The sequence below is a fragment of the Thunnus thynnus genome, chromosome 1 (genome assembly GCF_963924715.1).
Source record: "Thunnus thynnus chromosome 1, fThuThy2.1, whole genome shotgun sequence".
Classification (NCBI taxonomy): Eukaryota; Metazoa; Chordata; class Actinopteri; order Scombriformes; family Scombridae; genus Thunnus; species Thunnus thynnus.
Window position 1 is genome coordinate 23,455,648 of NC_089517.1, and position 27,497 is coordinate 23,483,144.

The 27,497-nt window shown below is 38.4% G+C and overlaps 1 protein-coding gene across 1 annotated transcript in view; it reads right to left on the reverse strand.

The window, feature by feature from the left end:
- csmd1a (CUB and Sushi multiple domains 1a) overlaps positions 1-24,661 on the reverse strand; it is a 52,247-nt gene extending 27,586 nt beyond the window's left edge. The window contains exons 1-3 of the mRNA XM_067598552.1: positions 24,649-24,661; positions 13,583-13,678; positions 12,201-12,408 (exon numbers count right to left, since the gene is read on the reverse strand). Of these exons, the coding sequence (XP_067454653.1) occupies positions 12,201-12,408; positions 13,583-13,678; positions 24,649-24,661 (317 nt within the window). The remainder of the gene's footprint in view (positions 1-12,200; positions 12,409-13,582; positions 13,679-24,648) is intronic.
- Positions 24,662-27,497: the final 2,836 nt, after the last annotated feature.

Sequence of the window (27,497 nt, forward strand, 5' to 3'; positions counted from 1 at the left end):
AAATCTTTGTTGGAAGAAATGAGAAACATTAAAGTAGGAGAAGTGAGTGAATGAAGATAACTAAAGTAGTAAAAAGTCAGCAAAGTTCACATCTTCAAAAACAGTTTCCAAAGCATCACCACTGAGACGATGAGTTGGTTGCCTATGGTAAGTCTTACATCAGCTGTAGCTGCTCTCGCATTTCGTTACCAACGGCAACCAAGGCGGTGGTTTAAAAAAATAAAATAAAATTTAAAAAAAACCTTGGGAAAATGGTGCACTGAGACAAAAAAAAAAAGGAAATGATGTAAGAGACTGCCTGGAAGCCAATGTTCCACCGTTCTCCCTAGAGCAACTAGAGCCACTGTAACTGCCCTTTAATAATGCCTCAGGTATACTGAGCAGATAGGGAGACATTGAGGGAGGAGGAAACACAGATAAGGAAAAGGACAGAAACAAAATATGAGAGGTGGTAAAATAATATTAAGATCACTTGTTAGAGGACCTTATTGAGTGCTTATTATAGGAGACACAAAGTTCTGTCTCTGTGAATACAGTTGGGAAGGTTATCAAATTTTTAAAAAAGGACTGAAAGAGACAGCTCAAGAAAATCAAAGAAAAAGAGTATGAAAAATGTCAGATGAGACAAAAGCACTGCCAACGTGTCTGCCTGAAGGCAGTCTGAATATAGTACACAGTGAAAAGAGCAATGTGTTATCTCTCAACGAGTCAACTAGTGGTCTTTATCAGTTAGCGAGGTTACATGCAAATGTGTGGTAGTGTGACATAATGAGCAGTGATATAGTATGAGCCTGAAACTCAGAGGACAAGGATTCAAATCCCCATTTTGGCAAGCATCAGCACTGTTGTAGTGTCTTTGAGCAAGATTTTCCAGAGACAATGGTTATGTCCGAAATCACCTCCATGTTTTTCTATTCACAAACCCCATCTTATAGCATTTTTTGCATGGCCATAATTGGTTGGAATGTTTATTAATAGTAATAACTGGGATGTGGACCATCATCAAGTCAAGCATCATTTGATTACGGACTGATGGTTCAAGAACAAGAGAAACTAGTCCTCTCTGAAGACATTATTCATTGAAGTACAGCATTTTTATACCAAGTTATTCTTATACATGTATGGACATTAAATCATGAAATTTGGTCTATTTTCAATATGATTTGATTCATGGTGCTGACTCAGTTTTGATGGTAAAATCTAACAAGAACATTCCTGTCCTGAAGTTCAGCATTGGGAAATCACCTCCTATGTAGCAATGAGCCCGTCATCTGCTCATGACAGGCTCAGATGATCAATTTATTGGTACCTCAGTGTCACTGGTTTTTGGAGACATCGAGGTAATTCTTTCAATGTCTTTTGTGAAACCAAAATGAAACCCTTTGCAACTTGATTAGCAATTGTTTTTTTTCCAGCAAAGCCCTGCAGAAATACTTCTGGGAAAGAGAGTGACTTAACTAAACTCATCTGGGAGCTGCTCAGTGTATTTCTTTAGGAGCTCAATTTAAACAAATAAACAGCTTGGATGAACTGAAACAAGCAGCTGACAATATTTTGGTTTCTTTCTCTCTTAAGATTTTGCAAACAATAAAAAAAACTGCTCCATTATATTTTCAATAGCAAAAGTGACATTTGGCCAAACAGTAATTTATATTTGTAGAAAGCTTGTGTTGAGCACTGTCACTATGACTAAAAGAGAAAATTGTAGCTGGATGAAACTGTAGGTGAAGAAAAAGACTTGTTTTAAGGGTATGGCCACTAGGGATGTGCAGAGGGCCCAGTATTTGTATTTGTATATGTATTTGTTGAGGCAGCAAAATTATTTGTATTTTGTACTGGTATTCGAATAAAAGTGAAAAGAGGCTTAAAAAGTTAAAGTGATGCTAGTTAAGATCAGTTCTCAGATGAAGTCTATATCCATAGTGCTTCAGAAGGTTTGTTCTTTTTTATCCTATGCACTACAGTAAACTTGTGTTTATTTACACATTTTTGTGTTTTTAAGTCTCCTTTCTGCTGTCTATTGGCAAGAAATCAATTATTGCAGCTTTAAGAATTGCTGAAAAATTCTCCCTCTTCAAAAAGTTTTTTAGCAGTAGGACTAAGTTTAGGGTGAAGGCTTTGTTTAAGTTCAGGGTAAGGGTTCAATAAACTTATAGGGTGCTGATGATGAAGGTGAGGGTTAGGAGACAATAATGAATATAGCTATCAGAAGGTCCTGAACGGATGGAATCAAAGGGATGCATTTTGATGTACGAATAAATTTTATTAAATCAGAGAAATGCTGTCACTGTGTTTGTTGGAAAGAACAAAAAGACAGGGAAATGTGATAAGTAGAGAGAGAAACAGATAAAAAAAATTAGAGATATGCTGCATCTCCTCCATTATTCATGTTGACCGGCCAGCTGCCTGACATTGGAATGAGGGAGGGACAAGAGGTCAGAGAGGAGGAGGACGAAGGGATGAGAGCGAAGAAGATGGTGCAAATGAGAGGACAAGAGAGGAAAGACTGATAAAAGTTCAAGAGAAGACAGGCTGAGTCGGTGAAAAGAATACAGGGCCTGCAGCTCAGAAGTTAGATGGAGTTGGAGATGAAGATGAAGATAGAGAGGAGATAAAATGATGGACAGGTTTGACAGAAACCGGTAAAGCAGGCTATAGGATGACCAGACAAAATGTGAGAGAAAGAGAACTTAGAGGAAGGAAGGCAATGGAGAAAGAGGCTGCAGCAAAACAGAGACTGATGGATGAAGAACATAGAAGAGGATGTGAGGGCAGGAAATTCACTTAAATGACCAGGAGGCGAGAGGTTACAATCCCTGTGAGAAGAGGTAGAGAGTGAAAAAAGGGGGTAGTCAAGAAGGCAAGTGTAAATGAGGTTGGACATAACAAATACTAGGTTGTAAAGGATAAAGATAAATGAGAAAGCGAGTGAAGCTGGAAGGAAATGAGTGATGGGAGAAAGGGGAGGAGGAGATGGAGAAAGGGAGAGAAAAGAGAGAAGTAGCTCTTCCAGGGATAAAGTATAGAGGAAGGTGTGGAAGGGGAGCCAGAAAGGAGAGTTTGCAGAACTAAAAAAAGAGAGGAGATCAGAGCACAAGAGAGTAGATAAGAGGAAAGAGAGAGGAGAGGTTTGACAGACCTGAGAGGAGTAGACAATTGGAGAAGAGAGAGACCAAGTCACAAAACAGAGAAGAGAGGGGGACAAAGAAACCAAGAGCTGGAGAGAGGTATTTCTGTGCCTGCCATAGCACTTCTCTATTATTAGACCACTAGCTTTTGGTGATACATGAATATCATAAAGACACAGACATAACTTTCTGTCGTCTGGGCACTGTTGTTTTGGCCCCTGCTCTCCCTGGGCAGCTTGTATTGCTGGCAATACATTATTTTAAGTTTATTTTACTGTTGCACTTATTGCAGTACCCTGTGGAGGTGAGCATCTGCAAAATGACAAAGAGGCACTGTAAAAATAAATGATTGGATGCAAGTCAGAGAAGTTGGAAAGCAAATTATCCACAACAGATAGCTGTTTATTCCAAGTGCTTAGTGCAAAACCCTAGTACACCAGCACTTTTAATCTCATAACACGCCCACACACTCTTACAGACACACACACACACAGACAATCACACAGCCAGTAAACATAATTTAAAATGTAAATGTAATAACAGGACAAGAGAGGTGTTTCAAAGTGGAGAAAAGAGAGTAAGCGAGGGCTTTTGAAAAAGGAGCAGGGAGAGAAGCAAAGAAAGGGAGGAACAGAGGGGACAGCTGGAGAGGATCCGAAAGAAAGGAACCTAAAGGCAGGGGTGAAACGAGATGGGATGAAAGGGGAGAGAAAAGAGGAATAAATAAGAGATTGAGGATAGAAAGAGGGAAGATAAGACAAATACAGAGGAGAGATGTTAGAGGAGAAGATAAGAAGTCTGAGCCTATTTCTTTGGCATATGTCATTGGTTTAGTGAGAACCTCTCGTGAGGAGGCACTGATGATGGAAAAAGTTTACCTAAAGATGCTGCAGGCATGCTGTTGTGGTACCTTTTGAAATGGCAGAAGGGGCCTGAGTTTCAGCAGGTGGGACCAGAGAGTGTGTTCAAATAATAAGGAAATCACACTGCTAAACCTTGCTGGAAAAGTCTGCCAAGATTAAGGTGCTATAAAAGAGTTTCCAGCTGATTGCTGAAGCTCACATTCAGGAAAAGCAATGTGGATTCTGTCCTTGTCATGAAAAATATATATAATTTTACCTATATGAAGTTATAGAGATTTGTTAATGTGTTCTGGGGCTTTGTAAAATGCTTATGGCCGTGTTCTCCAGATTTGTCTGTGGGAGTATTGGGTGTCAGAGCCATCAAGTTTGTTCAAGCAGGGTAGTGAACTCTGATAAGGGTGTGCCTTGATGTTTCCTCTGTTTGTAATAAACATGGAGAGGAAATCAGTAGTGACAGTGGCTTGGCATTTCTGCTGTTTGCAGATGATGTTGTCCTTCTGGGATCATTAGACCATCATCTCTGTGTGATGCGCTTTGTATGAGAATCAACACCTCCATGTCTGAGCCAACAGGGTCCCATCAAGGTGAGCAAGTGCCTCGTGGATACAAATTTGAGAATATTGGAGTTTTACTCACACGCCAGACCAATGAGACTAACCGCCAGTTAGGTGAATCAGTGACATTAAGCAGAAAAATAAACGAAAATACAGTTACCACTGAAAAAGTGGCTAGTCTCATTTTCAATGAGGAGGTAAGACATTAGGCACACAACAAGACCTTGAAGTTCGTTGAAAGAAGTCAGCTGAAAGAGTTCTGGCAGCTGGTAAGGATGTTTTGCCAGTCCCCCTCATTCCCACCCCGCTGCAGGTGTATCAAGCTCAGCTTACTGAGGAAGCTAGAGAAGCCACATCGCCCACCTACTATTGACTATGACTGTGGATCCCCCAGAAGAAGATGGCCATTCCCTTAGAAACAGCATCTGGGCTGCTCTTCTTTGTGGCAACCAAATTAATGGATTCTGACCTGGTTAAATGACTAGAAAATGACCTGAATAAGCACCTAGAAAATGGATGACTGAATGGAAATTACTTTGCTACTACTGTTTCTATCACAGCCAATAAAGTAATTAAAAATGAAACTGAATGTGTGTGTGTGTGTGCGTGTGTGTGTAAGAGAGAGAGAGAGAGAGAGAGAGAGAGAGAGAGAGAGAGAGAGAGAGAGAGCTGCGAATCAGAAATACAGAAAGTGGTGGTGAAAAAAGAGATGTTAAATGAAATTTAAAAAAGATGACATGGTTGAACAGATTACCACATAAGACAATACAGTGCAGTGCAAATTGATGGAAAAATTACTTCAGTCTGAACTGTAACATAACCCATCCAGGTTATTACAGGTTATTTACTTGCTGGCCTATCATGTGTATGGCCACCATACATATTTATATTACAATGATTTTCTTTTTACTTTCTCATAGGCTTTTGAAAGTGGCATCAGCAGACTATACCAGAAATAATGACCCATAAGAAGAAAGACAGATGGAAAGAACATATTTTACAAAAGAACAAAGATGAGGATGCGCTAAAAACCTTTAAGAGGCAAATAGCCTCCGCATGTAAGTGAATGAATAACTGACTGAATACATGAATGATTATGTGCATGAGTTACTTTCTGGACTCAGGGGGTACTTTGCATTATAATTTGTGGTCTTGCTATAATAGATTTGGCGTTACTTTTATATCATGTGTGCTATATAGGGAAATGACCATAAGTATCATATAATGTTATACATTTGTCATGTGTGGACGCACCAAAAACCACCAATGACTTCTTACAAGCGACATGTATTAAGGAAGGAGCCCTGATTCACGGGTAATAGTTTCATCACATTATGTGTAGTGACCGTGTTACCCAATTAATGGAATAATTGTCAATTAGGGCCTTTCATTTAGTTAGAAGTCTGGAAAAGATAGGAAGAGGTTCATTTAATGTGTAAATTCAGAGATTCCATCACCCTTTTTAAATCAGCATAACAACCTGCTGCTCATTAAAAATCCCTGACTATCATGGTGATGATACATTATAGCAAATTCTTGAGTTTTCAGCACTTGCAACTGGGTTAAAATCAATGTGAATAATGTAGTGGGCAATAAAGAGCAAAATATGATTAATCGCTGTTAGTCGTGCTCCTTGGATATAATGGCCTTTAGCAGAGTAAGAATTCATTCAGTTGAGGAAAATGACACCGCTAACACTGCTGAGCTTTAAGCATTTCAGTTTGTCTTGTGCTTTGATAGACTGATAGAGGATAGAGGAGGACAGGATAGAAAGGAGGCAGAGAAAGAGAGAGAAGAAGAAGGGATAGCTGGAGGGAGTGTTGAAGTGCAGAGAGTAAAAAAAAGATAGAGAAATGACGGAATAGGAAAAGGGTAGAAGGGTCGAGGTTAGAGCGTAGAATGGAGGAGAGGGGTTTAAGAGCAGGGAAAACATTGCTGTAAACATTTATGATACTGATAAACACTGCATGCTGACGTAATCGTAGAGAAAATCTGTTCAGATTTTAAGATAACAGCTTGTTTTTTCACATGTGCACAGAATTATCCAGATAACAGTCTATATTCCATGTAAAGTCTATTTAGTCAGGATAAGCAGTTTATGTGTCTTAGTATTCAGGTCACCAAAATCCCGGCACACACAAGTAAACAATGTAAACTGAACTTACAAAAGGACTCGGAAAGAACAGTGCAAAGTTGAATATGTGCCGTAGTATTTTGGCAGATATTGGTACAGTACATTCCTGTTTTGTTATTTAGGTTTTTGAGATAAGAGCTCATCTGTGCTTTTATAAATAGGATAGCTGAAATAATCTAATCAGATATTGGTCTCTTAAATATAATATATAATTGCTGATGCCATCTATTTCTGACATTTACTATTCAGGCTCTTGTAGAAGCTGAGACATGTTCAGCCCTGAATCCAGAATTGATGATACTGTCAGTGCCTCTAACTCTTAATCTTCATACATGTCCACCATTAACTATAAATATTGGTTGATGGATTGACTGACAGCATGTCATATACATATTTGATATTTTGCAACACAGTAGTATATAATAGTGGATCAGCTTGTTCATGAAATCAGGGTCACTGCTCAACATTTTCATTGATCATGAACTAAAAGTAACAGTAAAACATATGTATATAATATATATATATATATATATATATATATATATATATATATTAAGGGTTGTGAGGTTGGTTCACACATGTCCAAGTTCATAATGCATTAAAATAACATGATTGAAGTTGAAAATTAAAAATCCAAGGTCTCTCCTCCACACAAGCCAGCCACTGCTGCTTGGAGAAAAAGAAATGTCCTTTTTAAAAAATTGAGTTAACTGTTCAGATGTTTGATTTCCCCTGATGAATCTAGATCTTCATATTGATTTATGGAAAACATGGACAAATACTGTATATGCACTAAGTGGGAATGATGACCTCCTCAACTGCATGCAGAGGCAGCTGTGTGACCTGTTGACATTTCACTTGCTGAAAAAAGAAATATAAATAAATGCATACTATAGGCATTATAATGTGATAAAACCATTGCACTCAAGTAGACACCAGCAAAAAAAAAAAAAAAAACAGAAATAAAAAAGGCCTGGAGGTCTTCTGAAGTCTCTCTTTCTGTCTCCCTGATCCCGTCGTTTTTGTCATTTTGCCTCTCAGTTATCATTACCATCATTTTCTCCTCCATCCTCTGTGCAGTCCACCTTATATAACACAAATAATCCCGGTGAAATAAAGTTCACATTAGCCAGTAACTTCTCTTTTTGCCAGTCTGAAAAGTTAAGTAGCCAACTCTCACTCAGCAGGCAGGTTTGTAGTTAAGTGAGATGGCTCTAAACATTACAGTCTAGCAGGCCAGTCGCATGAAAACTGGATACAACTATTAGATTATCCAGGACATAATCTTCCAAGTTAGATTTAAATTTGTAAGAAATGTTATGATAGTTTACTAGAGCAAAAACAGGAAACACATTTGCTTATAATTGTATGCTGAAATAACATTTCAGGTTTAAGACAAGAAAAGGCCATGATTCTATTCTGAAGAAAATCATTCACTTTGTCCAGTTGAATAAAAAAGTATTATAGTCCGAGCACATTACTTGTGTGTGTGTGTGTGTGTGTGTGTGTGTGTGTGTGTGTGTGTGCAGCAGTGTTTGTGGGTATGTGACAGCTAGTCAACCTGACATTCAACCTGCCAGCTATCAGACAGGAACATGAAACAGGAAATTGCTTTTGGGACAGCCAATCAGAAAAAGCTCTGAGTAAACAGGAAGAACCCGTCAGAGTGGTCCTGTCAGGTGTCAGTCATTTTCACAATGACATGCCCACATGCCTCAGTCAAAGTGTCAATCATCTCTTAATCCCACCTCTGGAGAAAAGTACTTAGTATTGCATTGGATGGTGCATGGCAGAGGCCCATAGAAGTATATTTTTTATGTAACTGAATTGTTTTTGCCATACATCTCGAAATAACAACTTTTAAAGAGTTTTATGTTCACACAAAACATTTAACTACTTTTACGTAATCAAGTAAAATACTGAATATCAAACTTAGTTCACTTTGGTCCTTAACCTAGTATAACATACCATTATTGTGTCACCTTATTGTGTCACCAATTTGTCAACATAAGTTTGACAGTACACCTGTTCTTATACACAAATATAACTTGTATTTGTGATTTGATTTGTATTTCTTTAATCTATTTTTTGTGCAGCAATACATTTCAGCAAGTGTTTTTTTTTTTTATTTATTAGCTGAAACCACATTTGTTGTGGTGCATAAGGCTTTTGTTGTGGCTCATCAAACAAATTGCCAAATTACCTCCTTCTAGAGTCCAGGACTCCTACTCTAATTGTAGGGTTTTATTAAGCCAACCTAATAATGTGAATGCTTACTGGTGTTATGGTTAATCATTTGAGATCAGAATTGTCAAGTCAATAGGCTTCAGTTTTAGCGGCCACCATTTTCCATGTGACAAAATGCTGGGTGCACTCTCCCTGTACACTCCCTGTGTTCCCCCTTCATTGCAGAGGGTGGGTTGACAGTGGTCCTTGAGTGTTATACTGACAGGGACCATCTATGTGTGTATGTCTGTCAGAGCCTGGAGAAACGATCAACAGCTCACACTGTCAGAGGGCCACTTAAGACCTGACGCAGACACACAGACATATATACACATACACACACACACACACACACACACAAACGGTATCATGAGAATGCCATGGTTGATGTGTACTGCTTGGCTGGTGACAGGACTAAACGTGCAATTATTCTCCATTCCTTTCGTTTCCATCTAGTGCTATCCTCTCTGCCTCCCTCACTCCACTTATTTATCTGTCGGCCTATCCATTCTATTCCTCTGCAAGTTGCTCCACAATCATGAACCATTTTCTACACATGGAAGACAATGTCATCTATCAGTTGGAGTCAGGAGAACGTGAAAAATTGAAGACAAGAGGGTTTCTGTCAGACAAACTGATCTATGATTGCATTTTTCAGAATCACATCAGAAAAGATAAATAAAGATTCCAAAATCGTATTGCCACTGTTACACAGCATTGCCTCATCCCCTTTGCCCTCTAGATACAGCCATACCTGGTCTCATACACATTTGTATTTATTGAATTGGACTGAATGTCATGTCACCTTGAGCAGTTTTGAGAATCCTTAGGACACCTCCACAGTGTAAAGACAAGCTGAGGATGAATGAATGCATCTCACTGTTAAAGAAAAAGGATGTGTTGCAAATAATTCTCCGTGTCAGAGGGGGAAAAAAATCATTTCATGTGGCAGCAACTAGTCCAGAGATTTATAAATTGATTTAATTGATATTTTTATGAAGACAATTATTTCTTCTTCAATTACACAGACAATAATTCATCACCCTGAAAAAGCAAAAGGCAAAAAGTGGTGTGACTGTGGTTAATGTAGTCCTGTGTTGAATGACAGTAATTCCTAATTTCCTACATTTAGTGTCATTTATCAAGTGTTGATTTGGGAACACATATGCTTTTTATCAGCCATACTCTGCTTCACAAATATATTAGACACACTGAAACCCTGGAGTAAACCAAAATAATCAGTCTACTAATGTCGATTTCTGAGCAGAACTGGCTCACAGGCATCTCTCTTGTTATTACTGAGGGAGGCCAAACTACCTTTCTCATTTCCTCTCTCTAGATTTTCCCAGCATTTCCCACCAACTTGAGGTAGCGACAAGACTGCATGCTTAACCATTAGGTTACCTCAACCCTTGCAAAAATACATCTAAGCCTTCAATAGAGATGTGTGATATTCTGAACAAAGCAATATGAAATTCAACAGTGCTCTAAATTTAAAAACCAGCACGTATTCTGCTACAATAAACTACCAGAACACTCAGTCACTCACACAGCCAGTTCAACTAGACAATGATACTACAACAGACTCAGACAGCTCCTTCTGTATCAAAATGACCAATCAGGATACAGTACACAAAATGATCACCAATCTGTCTAATTCACATGCTGAATATGTCTTTAATCTAGACACAGTATACTTGAAGAGACACTCATCCAATCTTGCAGAACCATTGACCAAACTCATAAACTTGTCTATAGCTACGGAAAGATTCCCTGATCATTGGGAAACGGCTCTGATTGCCCCCATTTATAAGTCAAGTGCAGCTAACCTGGCTACAAATTATAGGCCAATTTCCATACTTCCATTTTTTTCAAAATCTTAAAAAAGGTTGTAGCACAATTGATGACATACTTGGATAATAATAATCTCTTGCACACAAGTCAATTTGGCTTCAGACCCAAGTATTCAACAGAACTAGCTAATTGCTATCTGCTTGAAAATATCAAAAGCTTTTTGGATAGGGGGGTGTAGTTGGTGCTGTCTTTGTAGACCTCAAAAAAGCATTTGATACTGTCAATCATGACATCCTGCCATCCAAATTAACTAAATTTAATTTCTCTTTTCAAGCAAAAACATGGTTCAATCCGTATTTACGAAATAGGAGTCAACAGGCTACCATTGGTCAATCTAAATCTGATTGCCATGAAAGTAAAATGGGCATACCACAAGGACGAGTTTGTTTGTTTAGTTTATATATCAATGGAACAGGAATTGGGCTACAAATGCATGCTGACGATACTGTTTTATTTATGTTAAAAAAAACTGTCTCTATGTGCTTCTCAATCAGAAAGCTCTCCGTCACAGACAGTGAGGATAAAAGACAATGAACTAGAGACAGTACAGGAGTTCAAGTATCTTGGAATTGTTTTGGATCCTCAGCTAAGGTTTGACAAACATATAAAAAGTTAGGTAGAAATGTCAGGGCCAATCTTCAAACTTTTAGGCAAATCAGACACTGCTTGCCATTTCATACAGCTCTGACATTTATGCATGCAATGATTTTTCTCATCTCTTATACTGCATAACGTCTTGGTCTCAGGCATCAGCCTCTACCACTAAACTGCTAACATCCCTTTATAACCAAGCTATCAAAGTTCTAGCCAAGGAAGCACTGAGATTTCATCATTGCAATACTCTAAAGAAGAATAATCTTCTCTGTTTTGAATATTTCATTAATCACTTCAACCTCAAGCTTACATTTAAATGTCTCCACCCATTTTCAACACTTTCGTAACTAGACTTCACTATACTGCCTCTAACACCCGAAGTACATTAGAAGATGTGGAATTAGACACTGTAAAACTTCCTTTGCACAAACTGCTTTCTCAATTAAAGGCACAACCCCTCTGGAATTCCCTACGTGGGCAGATTCAGGATTTTAAAACGTTTTCTACAACAGTCAGGTCCTGGTTGAAACTTGACCAGAACTGCAATCATGACACCAACTGGTAATTATTTGTGTACTTGAGTTCATGCTATAAATGTTTTGTGTTTTGTTTTGTTTTATTCGTCTGCTTGTATGTTTGTTTATGTGTTGTCATGGATGGTTGTTGCTGTTGTTTTATTATCATATGCAAAGATTTTAAACTGTAACATGTAATTTTAATGATTTCTTGAACTATAATCAAGGGACTAGTTTTGGAAACTAGTTTTGGCTATATACACGCAACTGGCAATGTTCTTTGTGCTTACATAAAAATAAACAATGTAGTCTGTGTATGAGATGTATCTCACCATATGCTTGGTGCCTCTGTCCCGCTGATTTCCAGGAAGTCATATTTGTCCTCTAATAAGAAGTCATTGAAGACAAGTGCTATAGTGTCCCCGGGTTCAGCGAGGATTGACCATGTGCAGTCCAGGTTGTTGTCATACTCTGCAGGGTATCCAGGGCTGGTTATTGAACCTGCGGTGCCTCGTAACGTACCGCCACATGCTCCCTCCGCTGGAGAGAGCCAGAGAGGTTGAAGCATGGTGAGAATAGCAACTCTCCACAATTACAGTATTTTTCATATTTCATACATCTTGGTGTTAGATTTCCTGGATTGACTTGATAATGTCACAATCACACATTTATTTTAACAAACATAATTATTTTCATGTGTGTGTCTTTTATAGTATGTAAGTTTAATTTCTCATTTCTGTTCATGAATGAACATATAACTCTTTTATAGAGATAATAATACATACTGTAATACAAATATCAAAAAAGATATTACAACTAAAACAACAATACTATGATTTTCACGTCATTATCATCATTGCTGATCACATCATCAGATTTTCATTAAAACAATAACTCTACATCTTCAAACACTTGAAGACAATTTGCTTGATGAAAAAAAACAAAGCAACAAATAACAAAAGGCAGAAGAGAGCCAGTAGTCAAATCATTAAATTGCAAATGCTGGAAGACACTAGGAATTAAGAGTGAGTTTCGCAGAGATTTATCACAAGAATCCCTGAACTGAGCTTTTCAAACATCTACCGGCCCTGATGGTGAAAACCTGGACAGATTTGTTCTTGTCTGTAGACTAATGAACCATTAGAAGGGCTTTGCTTGAGGATTTTGGGCTCCATCTGGTTCATATAATGGTTTGTTACGTAATTTGAGCCAGACCTTGCTATGATTTAAAAGTAATCAATACACCGGGGTTTCTCATCTCCTTCCGGCCCCTGACCTCATGTTAAGGTCCTTCAATTCTCATGACCCGAACAATTAGAGTGAGAGAAATGCCTAGTGTGAGTTGGCACTGCGCCTTTCTAGAAATATTTTAATTAGGAATTAACTGAGGGTAGATACCTGGTTTGGGACATGACTTTGTGCAAGTTGCCATAGCAATTAAGTATGACATACTTTTATGGTCTATTTTAAGTAGTAGTAAGTTTTGACTCACATAGAATTATTATTTCTTAAACCAATCTAAATTACTGTATTTTATTAAAAATATATTAAACAAATATCAATTAACAGAAAAAAGGAAAGTAAGAAAGAGAGACAGAAAGAAAGAACTTCTTACCTCTACAAAATGGTGATGGGAAGTCCCACTGTGCTCCACTGCCTGGTGATACAATACACGTGAGGATACTATGTCCTTCCAGTACAAAACCTGACTCACAGCTGTAACGGATCTTGTCCCCCATGTTGTACCGCGAGCCATGGATGACTCCATTTGGAATGAGGCCAGGGGTGCCACACGTATGGCTGGGCAGGACTGAAACACAGAAAAAAAAGAGAATATTTGTTTTTTGATTAAATTGTGCCTAGATAAAACACTACAACCAAACACGACCAAAAACAATCAGTCAAGTGAACCAAGATGAACCATGCAGTCAACCAGCAACAGCTCAACAACAAAAAAACTATTTATCATATTTACAATCATGTCTGTATTTGTGCCAATATATGATGTGGGACGGTGACCTCTTTGGGCTGTGACCCTGCTAAAACTAATCAATGTCTAGTTGTGACGCCATTCCTCGTTCAATCAAAGAGTGATTTTAGATCCTCAGAATGTTTCTTTTTATGCCCGAAGAGGCAAAACTAGTATTTTACAAGAAAAGGAAAAAAGAGAGAAAGTAGCATTTTGATTTTGTTTTTTCCTATTCTGCCAAGTATCTTGTGATCCCTCAGATTTATCTTGTGTCCCTTTAGGAGGGTCATGACCCCCAGCATGGAACCACTAATGTAGGATAGTCTCCGACAATTTCAGCAATATCTCTACAACGTTCTGATACAATATGTGATGGTTCATATAAAATGCAAATCTATCAAATAAATATATTAAATATATCCCATAATATCGACAATCAAATAATGTTTTTTTATATTACAGTCACCACAGTAGAAATTAAGCAAATATAAAATATCAGCATCAACCTCACAGAATCCCAATGTGGAAGTGAGTGCATAGTATTTCCTTTTGTCTATGTGGCTAGAGGTTTTCCTCCAATGTGCATCTGTTGTTGCCAGTTCTTGGATGACACAGCTCTACAGTGGGAGCAGCTACAGGCAAGCTCATGGTATAACTAGGCCAAAATCAATCTATGACTGTAGCCAACACGCCTTAGTGCCACAGAAGGGGCAGCGACAGTAGCTGTAGTACAACCTGGATGAACTCCACAGTATCTAACCCTGGTGTACACTGTGTGTTATGTGTATTTGTACAACTGGAGCATGTTAACTTGCTGGGTGTGTAATATGTGCATGCAATGTGTATCCAACTGGCTAGTGTGTGTGTGTGTGTGTTTGTGATGTGTGCGTGATGTGTGTGTGTGTGTGTGTGTGTGTGTGTGTGTGTGTGTGTGTGTGTGTGTGTGTGTGTGTGTGTGTGCATGCGCAGTGTGCATGCGCAGTGCAGCCAGTCTATATGTAAGGGGTATTCAATCAGTCAATCCGTGTGTTTGTGTACGCTGTTCCAATTAAACGCTAGCATGGTAATTAGACAAAGCTTCACCATGAGACACTGAGAACTAGGACAGATAGAAAAAGGGAAGGTTGGGGGGGTGTGAGAGGAAGGCAAAGAGGGAAGAAGAGGAGAAAAAAAGAAAAGACGATGAAGAGACAGACAGAAGAGAGATAGAAGAAGAAGGAGAAAGACGAAAGACGAGAGACAGAGAGACAACGGTGGGGAGAAGGGGGAGACAGGAAAGGAGAAAGACAGTCAGACAGGAAAAGAGAGAGGTGAACTAATTGCATTGGGCCCTAAACATGTATAATTTACTCTAATTGACTCATTATTTGGGTTGTATGAAGTCATGCATCAGAGGCAAGTTACTCACACTGAGCTGACCATGACGTTGTCTGTACAAACATGCCTCCTGCTTTGTTTTAACAAGGTGAGACACACAACCGAATTCAAAGTCCGAACTAAAACACTGACTGGAGGATGGGCAGAGGGAGGGAAGGACGCTTCTCAAAGAAGAGAGAATGAAAGGAATCATGTGTCCGAGCCAAGTCATTAGTCACACTTATGTGACCGTACAGTCCTGTGTCTGCCAGGCAGGCATGTTTTAATGAGCCAGCCTGGTGTACAAAGGTATTCCCTCATTTCAACCAATGTCTGAGGAAGTCATCTGGAAGAATCAGAGGTTATTTTAGAAGGATGAAGTGTTCAAAATACTGAAATGCACTCAAATCCTAGACATTACTCTTTTTATAGTCCAAGTAAGGATCGTCAATAACAGATAATCACATATTTAACTACAGCTGCATTTTGGCCCCGGCTCTAAGAGAAACCATTTGAATTCTGGTGATCAAGGTTTGTTCTTTTTTCACTTATGTAATGTTAAATAGTATGGTCTTCTTCTTTTTTTTTAGTGCTGAGATTAGACTTTTGAGTCATCCAACACACTCTTTTGATTCTGTGCAAAACAATGGATTATCTGCAATGCTAATGTAGGATGGATGTGAGATTCAGTATGCATGAAGTGGTGAGAGCTGTAGCTTCATTCTGTCAAGATCTGACAGCTGACATCTCCCACATGTAGATTGATGTTCATCACTTAAATTAAAGGCATAATAAATCCTTAATAATACATTCATTGGTTACATTTGAAATGTAAAAAAAAATTAAGAGACAGAAATTCTTATTAGTATTACTATGCTTTGGATTAGAACATTTTAGGGCGTATTTTAAGCATGTTAGTTATTGTGCTTTAATATTCAATATAAATACAGTAGGCAAATAGTAGCCTATGGGCTAAATATGGCCTTCCAGCAAAATCATTTGACTCCCAAATGAAATCTGACACTTCCCCTTTTTAAACGACATCAAAATGTTAAAGGCATGTTTCAGACATCTACTGTAACCCACATGTGATGAATAAACACTGCATGAAATAAGCCTCTAATGATAAAAAATGTGGACAACAAATGCACACTGTATCTTGGGTCATAATATATGGATGTACAGCTCCTGGTACCCAAATAAGGTTTATTAAAGTTATTGAGTGAATAACATGGGAAATAAAAATATGTCACTTAAAACAATAAAACAATAGTATCCTTTTGACTATATGGCTAATTTATCATCTGTTTTATTTTAACAGAAAGATAATTGTATTTCACAGACCTAATGAATTTATTAGAAAGATAACTAGGCACAGTACATTATATGGGCTATAGGTCTACTACTAATGCCAAGACAAGAACTTGTGCTCAAGCTATGGCAAGAAGAATTAAACCATCAGCCAAGCAGTTGAATTAATCTACTTTACTTTTGTTTAAAATAGTATTCAAACCAAAATTAATTGAAAACATGAAAGCCTTGTCTCCACTGAGCTTTCAGTGGCGAGTGTTTGAAGAACTTTTGGCTGAACCCAACAACTGACCCCTGAGAGAAAGGTCTACCTGGGTAGAGTGATATTCGTAGGACGTTAATTGAGTAATTTTCAGTGCAAATTACTTGTTTAAGTTGCTATCATTAATCAGTGTTGTATTGGGTAACTACTAGTAATTTACAACGTAGATAGAGAGTGTAATGCACTGCCTGTGTGCACCATGCTTGGATATGTTTGGCTTGTTTTTATCAGTACTACACAACCTTGTTTAGCTGTAACCTCATGCCTGGGAAAGTTCAAATTAGCAGTTGTATTCAGTAGCATAATAACTTTGATTACATAATACTGGATGACTCCTTTGTTTTTAATTTTATTTATTCTAACCATTTCCCTGTTGAGGTCATTTTGGGGTTATTTAAAAAAAAAAAGAGCACATTATGATTCTGGACCGATCAGAATACAAAACATCAGACGTGTGCAAGAAACTGTTAGGCTGTGTGCCCATTAAGAGCACTAAGGACAGTGTAGGCATCTCATTGCCTCATTAAAACAGATTTTGTGGGGATGAAATGTACCATACACAAACTACAACATACTAAATTCCCACATGACTGAAAACGCACAAACTCAGTGGAGAAATTAGAATAAAGCTGCATCTTTTGGAACACAAAAGCTTGTTGCTGGGGCAGCACATTATACAGGTGCTGCTTTTCTTGCAAGTTCATTTACAATTATGGATCCCAGTTATTTTTCCCTTTACGCCACTTTGGATGGCAATTTTCCATGCACTACACTTTTTGTTGCTGTAACCTCCACCATTGTCCTGGAGGGTGTAGACAGCCATGTGCTTCGTTTGATACCCATGTGAGTGAGGAAAACTCAACTGCACAGAAAGAGTTTTTGCTGGTAAATGAAGTGCCTGGAAAAGCTGGAAGCAGTTCTGTCGGGAATTCGATACGAGTTAGTGCAGTGGTGGGCAAGTTCTTAATCCACCTATCATCAATGGAGTAACTTACTACGTGTGTGTGTCTGTGTGTGTGTGTGTGTGTGTGTGTGTGGGTGTGTGTGCGCGCTTTTTTAGTAGTGTCTGTCCACATCTCTGTGTGTGTTGGGCCATTCCTGTATGTGTGTGTGTCTTCTGAGAATGACGGATTCTCTGTTATATTCAGCCCTTCAAGCCTTTCACAGCCCTAGGGCAGGTCAGTGCATTGCTATGGCAACCCTAGGCAAGGGCAACATTTTAATAGTGATACAGAGGTGTGTAAAGACAGAGAACAGAGTGCGGTTATGAAAGCAAGGCTAAGAAATGACAATGACATGCAGAGAAGTTTGGCATGAGGAGAGGAGAAAAAATTAAAAGAGGAAGGAAAGTGGAAGGAGAGTGAGGATGGAAAAGGCAAATACTTAAGACGGACAGAACGAATTAAGGATGAAGGAAGTAAAAGATAAGAGCCAGAAGGGAAGAGGAAGTGAGGGAGACAGGAAGGGGTGGATGAGAGAGGTGTTGATGAAGGTTTTTGTAAAATTATTAATAAATCATTAGTGTCTTGCAGAAACCTTGCACACAGACAATTGTATCCTATTTTCTGTTTGATCCTTTCTAATTTCTTCTCCCCCCCCTCTAGAAAAATTGCACATTTTCCATCTTCCACTATCAGATTCTAAAATTCTAAAATAATTCTGTACCACTAATTAAACAACAACCCTACACTCAACATGTTACCATGGAGAGTTTGCTCAAACAGATGTGTGAACAAAGATCAAACCTCTGACAATTTCTCATTGGTCAGAATGTAAACTTTACATTGATTAACTCTACACATCATCTGTTAAAACTGTGTCTACATTGGAAACAGCATGTCTCCATCTATCCATGTGTGATATCAGAAGTCAGGTCTAACACAGCTGCTGCTGAAAAGAAGTTAAACATCCTTATCTGAGTGAGGTCCCCTGCTCTACCTCTACAGTGTTCTCTCCCACGGTATAAATATATAGCGACGCTTATTAGCTAACCATCCACTAAAAATAGCAAGGCAAACAGCTCCTTGAATCTGCTGTTATGGATGCACTAAAGCAGATGCCACAGGATAAAAGCCAACCTGCATAACTTTGTTCTTTCTCCCTGTGGTGAAATGCAGTGAGCCTGTGACGACGTCTATATAAACTACAATTCAATTAAAAAAAACCCATAAAGTTTAATTAATTTACATTAAAAATAATCAGAATTACTGCAACTAGCCAGTTAAAGACGAGCGTGAGGAGCAATGAAGGTGAATCATATCTTGAATTTAAAAATAAATGACAAAATCCACTTAAGTTTTATTATTTGACAACAGATCACCACCATGGATTAAATGTCCATTAACACTTAACAAACCACAAACCACCCCTGCCGCACAATCCCACTGTTGAAACCCAATGAATACAATACACATGCATCAAAAACACATATCTGTATATTTGAAGACTGAAATAAACTAATTACTTCAGAATATGTTTTAAAAAATAATCAGATAATATTGTCAACTCATCCATTATTTCAGCTCAGCAAAAGATTCATGTGGGTAATGCTGTTTGTGAGCTGTCACTCACTAAAAATATATGGAGAGAGGCTGGAAAATGACCCCTAGTTAACTGACAGTAAAAAAAAACAAAAAAACCAACTAGAACGAGCTATATCTGCATCCACAGCATGGAACTTGCCACAAGCCAAAATTGGAACAGATGTTTTGTCAAATCTAGCTCCTCATACCTGGCAAAAATCACCAATTTCTTGTTTGGTTTCCAGGGGGCTGTAAAGTTAAAACCAAGCGGAACCAGAACAAATGTCAGACCGTGTGCTCATATTGCTCAGCAGGGATTTGGACAGATGTAAGCATTTGAAATTTGTCTGGGAAAATTCATCTTTCAGTGTGATTAAAACTTTGGCAGACTAGTTAACTTTAAATGAGAAGATTTTAAGGGCTCTTTTTTCGACTTAACTCAAAGTATAGGGAAAAAAATGTGCATCTTTCAAAATACATCTAAAATGTCTGTCACAATTCTCATTCTTGCACTAAAAGCCTTGGTTAGTAAACTCAAGAGTACAAAAAGCTCCTCAGTTCAGTTAGTTGCTCTCTAAAAAAAGATATTGATTTCTGCATAGTTTTTACAGAAGAGTCTACACACTCAACACTCCAGCATAAATTTAGGAAAAGGTGCAGACAACATCATTTTACTACCTACCATCACCATTTTGAGTCTGAACAAATCACTCCCCATCCGCAGCTCTGCTGGGACCCTGACTTCACACTGAAAGCATGTCTCAATAGGTGCAATCCATAATCCATTAACACCTCCAGTCAGTTCCCATGGTGTACATGTATTAACAAATAACAATCGCCATACTCCTTTAATCTATGATTCTTGATGTAGAGTTGTTGCTGTTGGAAAGATGCCAAAGCCCCTGAGCTAAATGGACTCCCCAGCACTGCTAGTGCTCCCATGGTGTAAATGTATTAACAGCTTCACTGACACATAGTACATAATAACTCTAACCGACCAAACACTAATGGGGCTCCTGGCCAATTGTGGCCAAGGGCCATAGCCGAATGGAGGCCCCTCACCACCTGCTGCGCCCCCTTAGTTTAGATGTGTCAACAGCTAACACGGCATTTCTAGCAGCACCACCTCATTAATCAAAGACATTAGAGGGGAGTATTCACCTTCTAAGCACACCTTTGCTCCAAACAACTGAGCCCTAGGAATTGATTTGCAGTATTTTGTTTTGGGATATGTGTAAGAGGGGCATTGATTTTCAGGGTAATGCCCCTTCAAGGAGAGTACCCGCAAATGTCAGCTGCCAGTTGAGTAGCAGTTAGCTCCAACATGGACATAAAACAGCCCTTCAGTGAAGATATAGGGGACAAATGGCTGCCAAGTGACATTATAAAGTAACACTTTTTCCTTTACACTATGCATTTTTTTGAATTCAAATTCCATGAAGCTAAAATACAAACATTACTAACTATATGTCCACATATTAATATGTATTAGCAGCTCCAGTGATGTTCAGTATTAATCATATCAGCCTGCTGTTGGTCAGAGAAATCAGCACTACTTTGACTGTAGCAATGATCAATCTTTCTGGTACCTAAAACCAAGGGATGCCTACTAAGATGAGACTCAAGCAAACACTGTGTGTTACGGTTCATTCGGTTCATATTCAAAGCAGTATGCTGCACTGTACACCCCAATCATATTACAGATCAGAGCTTTCATTCCTGCATTTATTGCTTTGGGACAGAGAGCTGTTTATTATCTCAAATAGTGACTGCACTGTCCAAGATAATGAGAACAACATATCCGAATTCTGCTTGACAATTCTGGATGTTGGATTTTCCTTTTAAGTGTGCCAGCCAGTGATGTTTCCAGCATTAATTCCCAACGATCACCAGTGAAGGAGGGCAATCAGAGTACAGACTTCACTTTGTTCTACAACACAGAGAATGCCATAGAATAAACCACAGCCTAATGAACCAGGGCTTGTAGAATCACAAGTTACATAGTAAACAACACCAATCGATTAGAACTTGGGTGTGTATGGATAATAACAAACACTGCATTAGAAAAAAAACAAAAACTGTCTATCTACATACAGCTCTGTAGCCTGTAGTTGTAAGCTGAGACCTAAAACAGATTTCACGGGAAAAACCCCTTAAAAAGTTGCATTTCTGTTCCGCTCCTTCGATGTAAACGTATTAAAATGTATTAACACCTCCTTTCCTATGTTCCCTTGGTGAAAATATATTAGCAGGGCAAGTGACATTTCCAGCAGTGCTTCTCATCAATCACCTGCTAAACAGAGTAATCACTGGAGCAGCTACACTCTGTTAAACACCAGCTCTCCTCAGCCTTTCCAGCTTGACTATGGAACCAAGAAATATTGGTCGCTAATATACAACATCCTCATGCTGTGATGGCCAGCACCATAAAAATCAGCAGCCGCAGAATCACCAGGTATACACCAAAAGACATGGAACAGAATCACAGACTGAACATGGCTGATTTTTTTAAACTCAAAATGTATTGCTCTGCTTGAACCCGTTCTGTTATGTTTGTTTAGATGAAAAGAGCAGCTCATTTCTAATAAAAAGAATGTTCTGCTACCAGCTAAGTTATGATACAGGTTCTTTTTTTTTACCATATGCCAATTTGCTTATTTTGGATCATGTACAACCATACTCATTCAGATGGACTGCTTATTTTAATTTTTTAAAGCAGCAATAATTGATAATTAATGGCAGCTGAACAAGCTGTAAACACAAGATATTATTTGAGTTGTTATATTATCAACGTATGAAGTTGTTATGGCGAATGTATTAGTAAACAGCTGCCTATTGCCAGCAGAGATGGAGCAACATTATGTGAGACAGATATTAACTCTCATTTTAGCTCCAGTTTGGTCACCACCAGCTCCAGAGGGAAATATTTGACTCTTAAGCTGCAGAGTGCTCAAATATATTCACCAGCTAGTTGCTAACTTAGTTTGTCTGTCGTCTGGTGCTGGGCAGGCAGCAGACAGTGGGTTTAATAGTGCTTTTTTGATGAGAACAGCCTGAGAGCAACTGCAGAGTTGGGTGATAATTTGATATGGGTTCATCACTACAAGCAGTCCATTTCACATTACACACAGTCATTTAATTCATTGTCAGTATAAAAACATTGATTAGTGCAGCTTTAATGATGCTTCAGCAAGTTTAGGAACTTGAAGCAATAAGTACAACTATTCGGCTTCCTGCCAAGAGTTAGATGAGCACATCAATACCACTCTAATGTCTGTACAGTCAATATGAAGAAGAAGAAAATCCGTTTTACAGATTAAGCTCACAAATAAAAAAAAAATTAAAAAACAAAGTGTAAAAATGACTTGTGTATGAGACTACGGGAGTGATGACTGCCTAGAGATTCCTGGCAACCTCATGGCGACAACAAGTCCCCTGGACAAAGCTCACTACATGAACAATATTCATGTGGTGAAGAGTACGTACATTTTTATATAATTTAGGTACGTTCTAATAACTGTAAAAATAAGAAGTTGGTGTGAGTACTTGAAGGTGAAAAGCTATTTTTTGTTGCAATCATCTACCTGTCAAGTTATTTCTGAGTAGTCAAACCACAGCATCGGTGTCTGTGTGCCGTTCTTCTGGGATACTAAGAGCAGTTAGTTACCAAATAATGATTCTCAACCTTTTCAGACCCGAAGCACAAAGGTTTATCTGCTGGCAATAACAATGTTGTAGCAAAGAGAATCATTACTTCAAGACAGAACCTATTAAATTGAAGCTTGAGGGATTCATGCATGAGGCTTTTAAAACTTGCTTCTGCACTTCAATCCTGCTCCCCTCTCTCTCGAGCAGGGCACTGTCACCTCAATTCTGTTCTCTTGCTTCTTGCCTCTGCTGCACCCTTGTTCTGGTGTGTTTTTCACATATTCTGTAACATTTGAAATTTCTACCTATTCAATTGCAGGACTGACACAGCTTTTTCTAAGATCAAATAGTTAGGCCAGGATAAAATGATGTGCTTTTGTGTGTGCCATGGGTCATAAAAATGTGCTGTGCCCATATGCAGGGGACAACAGTCTATAGCAGGGCTTTATTTAGCTGTCAAAACCAGATTGTAGGACTGATGTCTCAGGTTGGAGAAAGAGAACCGATGTGGATTGTTGTAGTTATTAGTGAATTAATGTCATCTCTCCACATAGCGTGCCATCTGCCTGGAGGATACAGTCCTCTATAGGCCTCCAACATGCCTGAAGCTACTCAAGCATCATATAAATGGTTTAGTTATGATGGGGCAGTGTATGTAAAAGCCAACTCAGCTGTGTGTAAAAGAGCTTACAGGTACCATATAACGAGAGACATGCTGCACACAGCTGTCTTCTGCAAGTCAATGAGCACTGGATTAATTTACTGAGGTAATTAACCTGTTTTGATATATAACTATGTGCTCTTTGGAACAGCTGTCTGGAGGAAATGTCTCCAACTTTTTTTTTCTCTAAAATGAAATATAACATTCAGCCCCCCTCCCCACCTCTATAATTCCCATGCTATTCCTAAATTAAAACTAATGCTTGGTGAGGATTGGAGTTATTGTTAGTCCACAATTACCAGACTCAGATCAGGTTTGCCTCGAGACAAAACACACACTAAGCTGAACTCAAAAAAATCGGTTGACTTTTAAGACTGAATTTTAAATGCTCTAATATTGGTGGAAATATGATCATGTCTCATTTCAGGTTTTAAAATGCAGTCTTGTGGATCCATTTTGGACAAATGAGAGCTATCTATGCTATACATTTTCTGGCTATGTAGTAGTAGTACTGTAGGTAAGCCTGAATGAGTTAAGAGTGAGTGTCACTTAAAGCATGACATGATCTTATTCTTTAGATATTTTTGAGGTGAAAGAAATCAGAACTGAAGCCTTTAATATGAGGATAAAGATTCAGATCAATAACAGTCCAATGTTCTCAGTAGAAGGTCAGCAGTGGGGTGCCAAGAGCTGCCAGAAGTTTGCCATAAGCATGTTCTTCTCATAATTACCAATTTAGTGTGCTGCAATTAGGCTGTAGAAAACTTACTGACATTCACTTATTAACAGCAGTGATGCAACTGTGCAGACAAGACAGCCTAGTAAGATGCCTTTATCCCTGTTTGAATTCATTTAAAGCAAAGTTTACCTATTTTCTAATCTGCTTCCATTTGCTCTGTTAAATTTTTGTTACTGTATTTCCAGTAATTCACTTATTCCGACATGCGGAACAATAATTCTAGCGCTTGAGTCCAACCTGGAATTTTCTGGCAGTGCACCACTTAGCTGTAGCATGCTCATGGATGTATGCTTGCCAGCTTAGCCAAGTTACCCTGGTTACCCATGATCACGTATCATCATTATTAAAGTATGTGCTGTTATACCTGTATTTAAATGATGAGTTTCCTCCGTCCCCCTCCTCTTGCTGTAATGGAGGGCTATGCATGTACTTATAGAACTGGAATTACATCCAGGTAATGGCTAGTAATGGTTAACTGGTATGCACTATTATATAACAGGCACCAGGAGTTTTTGGGGCCGGCCTTTATTTGTTTGTCTCGACCATGCCACCAGCCATTATCAGAGACCCAGCCTTTAATTGACTACCATCTTTTTATTTGAGAAAATACAGAAGCCACCATTTGCTCATTGAAATATATCATTATGGACCACTATGACTGATTTTAAAATATCAGAGAACCTCATCTGCCATAAAGACATTGGAGCCACAGGGAGAAAAAAGTGGCAAAGGACTATTTTAGGCACCTGCAAGTCAAGGGGCAGGGTTAAGATGCAACGCTTGGTAAAGATGGTGAAAAGAAAGCTACCAGATAAACTAAAGCTCACATCATCCCTTCAAACTTTGTTCATTCCCTCATCCATCGTCATGTGCTCTGGGTAATGAAAGAAAAGAATGAAACCGTGGATACCGTGGCTGAGATTAAGTTTCAGTCTACGGGATGAGTTTACTGACTTGTGGACGTCTCAGTGATGAGCTGCTGCTCCTTTGCATTAAAGCAGTCAGACACCTGGTGAGGACACTGCCTCCTTGAGGTGTTCTGGGCAAGAGTGACTCGGAGGAGACCTCAGGGCAACATGCTGGATCAATTACATTTCCCAGCTGGACTAGGAATCCCCCAGATGGGCTGAAGGAAGTTTCTGAGGAAAAGGACAGCTGCATTTCTTTCTCTCTCTTTTTTTTTAAAGAAGCTAAAAATGGAATGGATAGATAGTTTTATGCATTAGAATGTTGATTTAAAACAACTATCACAAAGATCTTGGGTCAAAAAATTAAACATTTTTATTTAAAGTCCACCTTATTCTAAAAAGAGTAATTATCAGAGTGGTTCCATGCATCTCTGACTATGATAAAAAGAAACACTGATAATAGATAATACAGATAAAAGTCTCAAGGCTTACACCAATAGATGTTATTTAATTATATTTGTATCAACGCTTTTATAATTTCTTGTTTTTAGTAACTGAATTAGGTCTTTTTGACAGCAAACATTTTGACTTGTCATAGTAGGAAAAGCACAGGTGTTACTAATAACATTAATGATAGCTCTGTTCTATTTAAGTGTCCCAGTACCGGGACCGTGAAACTGAAGCAGCTAAATGGAATCCAACCATCATTAAAGCCCATTGGCTAATCAGCATGAGCATCAACTTAAAGCACAACCTAACAGCAGCTGGAAATCTTGCTTTTTCCTCACCTTAGTTAGTTAGTTTATTACATTATGATTAAGAACAGCATAGTGCTACACAACTACATCTCCAACAATCAAAAATCAAGTACAACAAAATGCATGGATGGTCTGCAGAGAATGTGTTACATCACTGAGGATTCCCTGTCCTTTCCTCACCACTCGAGACTCCCTAAGCAGCATCATACTGTGCTGTTGTTGACCCACAATCTTACTAGACATATAAACAATCTTAATGAATTTGTTTTTGCTTACTACAGACGATGAGAAGTGCTGAGTAATACAACATAAAGTTAAAATGTTCTCCAAAAATGAATTATAGAAGAGAGCCAGTATCTTTCCGCTTGTTCTGAAATCAAAAATGATTCCCTTAGTTTTCTTGGTATTTAGTTAAAGAAAACTGGCCTGACACCAATCAATAAACTCATCCACACATCCACAGAAGTCCATTTCATTTTCGGTGATCAAACCAAAAATTGCAGTGTCATCAGCAAATTTACACTGAAAACATCAAATGAATTACAGTCTAATAGTATTAAATGCAGATGGACCGTCTGTAAACATAACATGGATATATCACTTTGGTTGATTAAGATGACAATAAATACCATGTAACACAGACGTAAGAGCATCTTCTGTGCTCCTCCTCCTCCTTTATGCAAATTGCAGCGGGTCAAGTTTGTTTTGTACCTTGCTGACTAACACTATTCTCTCAAGACTCTTTATTACAATAGTTGCCAAGGCTGCTGGAGATTACTAATTTACTGTAAAACCAGTAGTTTTGATGTTTTCAACAAGAATTATAAGTGAAGATTTCCAGGCCTTGGGAACACAGTGTGAATCAACAGACATTTGAAACAAGTGACTGAAAACAAGTCTGTGTGTGATGCACTGTTGTAGAATTTACATCAGGGTTACAGGTGCCATAGAGCACACTTCTGTGTTTGCCCTAAAAAGTTGCTATTTTAATGGAGTGTGCAACAATGATAACACAATGACGCTTTTGGGAAATGTTCTCCTGGCCAGTGGTTGCTATGGAAACAGTGACCTGGCCTGAGGCTACAGAGTGCTGCAGGGGACAAACAGGGAAACAACAGTCAACCTCTGTAAAACAGGACAAAATGCACATCCACAATTATTTGCTCTTAAAAGGAACATCTGCACTAAAGTAGTATTCAAATATGTACATTTCAGTTCAGCCTAAATCAGTAAATAAGTACAACTATCTTCTTAAGTTATAATCCTGAGTCCCAAGACTATAAAAGCTCCAAAACATAAATTCAATATAATGCTGTTTTTAAAGCACTGTTGCATCAGTAATGCCTAATGGCTTTGTTACTGTATTGTTTTTCTTTCTTTGAATCACATTAAAGACTTTTTTTTCACTTTCAAACTAAATGACTGAGCAGTTCATGAAGGGACTGATAACATGACACATCACAGCTTCAAAAGTTGCAAAGAGATTAAATATTTT